This window comes from Bison bison, unplaced genomic scaffold (genome assembly GCF_000754665.1).
Source record: "Bison bison bison isolate TAMUID 2011002044 unplaced genomic scaffold, Bison_UMD1.0 scf7180017847068, whole genome shotgun sequence".
Taxonomy (NCBI): Eukaryota; Metazoa; Chordata; class Mammalia; order Artiodactyla; family Bovidae; genus Bison; species Bison bison.
Window position 1 is genome coordinate 14,656 of NW_011477641.1, and position 3,564 is coordinate 18,219.

General features: G+C 59.6%; 1 protein-coding gene across 2 annotated transcripts in view; it reads right to left on the reverse strand.

Moving 5' to 3' along the window:
* Positions 1–1,083, reverse strand: part of ZNF70 (zinc finger protein 70) — a 5,045-nt gene extending 3,962 nt beyond the window's left edge. Inside the window, exon 1 of one of the 2 annotated variants that reach the window (XM_010841632.1) lies at positions 45–1,083. In XM_010841632.1, coding sequence (XP_010839934.1) covers positions 45–1,041 — 997 coding nt within the window. In that variant the 5' untranslated portion in view covers positions 1,042–1,083. The other variant, XM_010841634.1, reaches the window with a different exon arrangement.
* Positions 1,084–3,564: the final 2,481 nt, after the last annotated feature.

Below are 3,564 nucleotides of genomic sequence, written 5' to 3' on the forward strand. Positions count from 1 at the left end.
GCACTTGTGGCACCGGTAGGGCCTCTCGCCCGTGTGCGTCTTGCGGTGCTCGATGAGGTTGGAGCTCTGGCTGAAGGCCTTGCCGCAGTCCGCGCAGGCGTACGGCTTCTTGCCCGTGTGGACGCGCTGGTGCCGCAGCAGGTGCGAGCGGTGGCAGAAGGCCTTCCCGCACAGCTCGCAGGCGTGCGGCCTCTGCAGCGAGTGGATCTTGCGGTGCTGGCTCAGGCCCGAGCTCTGGTTGAAGGCCTTGCCGCACTCCTGGCACGCGTAGGGCTTCTCCCCGGTGTGGATGCGCTCGTGCTTGCGCAGGCTGGAGCTGCGGCTGAAGTCCTTGCCGCACTCGCGGCAGGCGTACGGCCGCCTCCCGCTGTGCGTCTTCGCGTGCTGCGCCAGGGCCGAGCTCTGCCGGAAGGCCTTGCCGCACTCGCCGCACTCGTACGGCTTCTCCCCGGTGTGGATGGCCTGGTGCCGGAGCAGGTGCGAGCTCTGGCTGAAGGCCTTGCCGCACTCGCCGCACTCGTACGGCTTCTCCCCGGTGTGAATCACCAGGTGCCGGAGCAGGTGCGAGCTCTGGCTGAAGGCCTTGCCGCACTCCCGACACGCGTAGGGCTTGGCGGGCTGCGCGGTCCTGGGCGGCCCCTCCAGCCCCAAGTCACCCCTGCCCACCGCCTCCCTGGCAGGCGCATCGGCGGCTTCCCCGCTGCCCGTGATCCGGTACGCAGTCGGGTCTGATTTCTGGAGGAAGGTCGGGCCGAACAGCTCATCGTCCTGGGCCCTGTCTCCCGGGGGGATGCTCTGAGGCGGAACGGGGCTGGAGCACAGATCGAAGTCCCCCCGGTAATCGTCCTGCTCCCCGCCTTGCTCCCCGAGAGGGATCTCCTTGTAGATGACGGCCATCTGCTCCAGAGCCCTCCCCTGAAGAAAGGGGGCCCCCAGGTCCTCCTCCGAGAACAGGTCGGCCTGCATGTCCAGCCCGCCGGCAAACACGAAAGCCTCACCCAGCTTGGCGGCCGGGGGGATCTCCACAGAGGGGCCCGTCATCCCAGCGGCTGGGTCTGTCTGGGACACACACAGCTGCTCTCGGATTCTGAAAAGAAAACAAGAGACACTGTCACGTCAGCAGGTCAAGCAGCGAGGAGCCGGACCCCAAAGCAGATGGAACCAAGGACACAACCTTGCCCTCGAAGACGGTCCTGGGTGAGTCAGAGACAAGCCAAAGACTCCCCAGAAACAAGCGCAAGGCGGACGCTGGTGTCCAGACCCTAAAGGCTCAGGGCACCGGAAAGCGGGGCGAGGACATCAAGGGGATCCAGACCCTAAAGGCTCAGGGCACCGGAAAGATGGGCGAGGACATCAAGGGGATCCAGACCCTAAAGGCTCAGGGCACCGGAAAGTGGGGCGAGGACATCAGGGGAGCCATTCTGGAAGAGGGGCGGAGTCCGGCCCCAGAGGGTGCTGGGGCAGGGGTCTTGCTGGGAGAGGGCATCTGTTTGCCTCCTGTGCTCGGTGGGCGGCACCCCTCCAGCCCGGAGCCCCAGCCCGGAGCCCCAGCCGGAACCCAGGAGTCAGATCTTCCCAACACCCGCCCCATCCACGTCCTGAGGGCCCACTGACGGGGTCTCTGCCTCTCTCCAGGCTGACTCCCGATGGATGCCCATCTCCAGCTCCCCCCCGACACATCTGTTCTCTACGTGGACACCAGGGTCAAACACCTAAACCCGGTCCTGATGGCGGCGTCCCCCTTCTCAGGAGCCTGCAGCAGCCCACGCCCTCCATGGCCGGCCCTGCGGCCCTGTCCCCGGCCTCTGCTTCCACACACCCTCGTGCTTCCAGCTCCACAACTCGTATGAGCCGCTCTTTCCTCCGCCTGACTGGTCCCCTCACCACTGGCTTCTCACGTGGCCACATGCTCATTTTTCCAGACTCAGTCCAAATGCCTCCTCTTCTCTGCACCCTCAGACCCGGACAATCTCGGGCACGTGGCCCCAGTGGCCGCAGATGCGGGACACGCATCCATCACAGCACTGGGCACTCGAAGGGCAGGCGTCCTGGCAGGACCCCCCGAAGCACTGCCTGTGAACTCCCTGAGGGCAGGTCCAGGGCTCCTCTGAAGTGGAAGCCCCATCTCCCAGCACAGCCGCTCCGTCTCTACACGCACACACCCACTGAATAAATAAATGACTCAAGGGAGGAAAAGCTACTTGCTTTTGTGTCAGTACTGCTTGCCACACTTTTATTTTTTGCCAAAGAACTTTGTATTCAATCAAGTCAATTATCTCTGAGCCAAAGTTTTTCCAGTAGTCATGTACGGATGTGGGCGTTGGATCATAAAGAAGGCTGAGTGCCGAAGAACTGATGCTTTTGAACTGTGGTGTTGAAGACTCTTGAGAGTCCCTTGGACTGCAAGGAGATCAAGTCACTCAATCCTAAAAGAAATCAACCCTGAATATTCATTGGAAGGACTGATAATGAAGCTGAAGCTCCAATACTTGGCCACCTGAGTCAAAGAGCTGACTCATTGGAAAAGACCCTGATGCTGGGAAAGACTGAGGTCAAAAGGAGAAGGGGACGACAGAGGACGAGATGGTTGGACGGCATCAGCAACTCAATGGACAGGAGTTTGAGCAAGCTCCGGGAGATGGTGAAGGCAGAAGGCCTGGTGTGCTGCAGTCCATGGGGTCGGAGAGTTGGACACGACTGAGCGACTGAACAACAATCTAGGAGATATAAACAAACACAAGAGACCAAAGCAGAGCTGCTCGGGTGGAAGGGGGTGTTCCACAGGGACAAGCAAGGAGGGGGGAACACCCCCACTCCGCCCCCCAACCCCACTGTGGGAGCCCCAAGGGAGCCCCGCAGGACCCCATTCAGAAACCGTGCAAGCTCCAAGGAGACTCTTGAGGTACCATAATGGTGACAACTCGAGGTTATTGAGCATCTGCCACGTGCAAGGCACTACTAGGCCTTCTACAAGCCCGTCTCATTTACTCCTCAGGACTCCATACAAAGGCACGCTTCCCCAAACACGGAAGTTCAAAGAGGAATGGCCTCAAGAAGACACGGGAAATTCATCAGGATAGTCACGGCGGAACTCATTCCCAGTTGAATCTTTTTACTGAAATGTTTACTGGAGTCTAGCTGACTTACAATGTTGTGTTTGGGGTTTTTAAGTTGTACTTGATCTTTAATTGGAGGGTAATTACATACCATGTTGCTTTCTGCCGTACACCCACATGAATCACCCATAGGCACACGCACGTCCCCTCCCTCTTAAGCCTCCCTCCCACCCCTCTAGGCTGTCACAGAGCAAGGGTTGTTTGTTTTCTAGTGAATTTTCAGCCAGGTGTGAAAAAAAGCACAGAACTGCAGTATCCTCAAGACGTCTAAGCTCACTCCCATTCCTCACAACCCCCATCTCCACTGCTCCCCCTCCTCAAACTTCCCACCCCATTTCCTCCCTGGCCCACCCCTTCCCCGTTAAGCTTAGACCTTCTCTACTCAGGCCTTCTCCAGCGGGTCCACCGATGGGCATCACTCCAACCAGCTCTCTGACCAGCCTCAGGT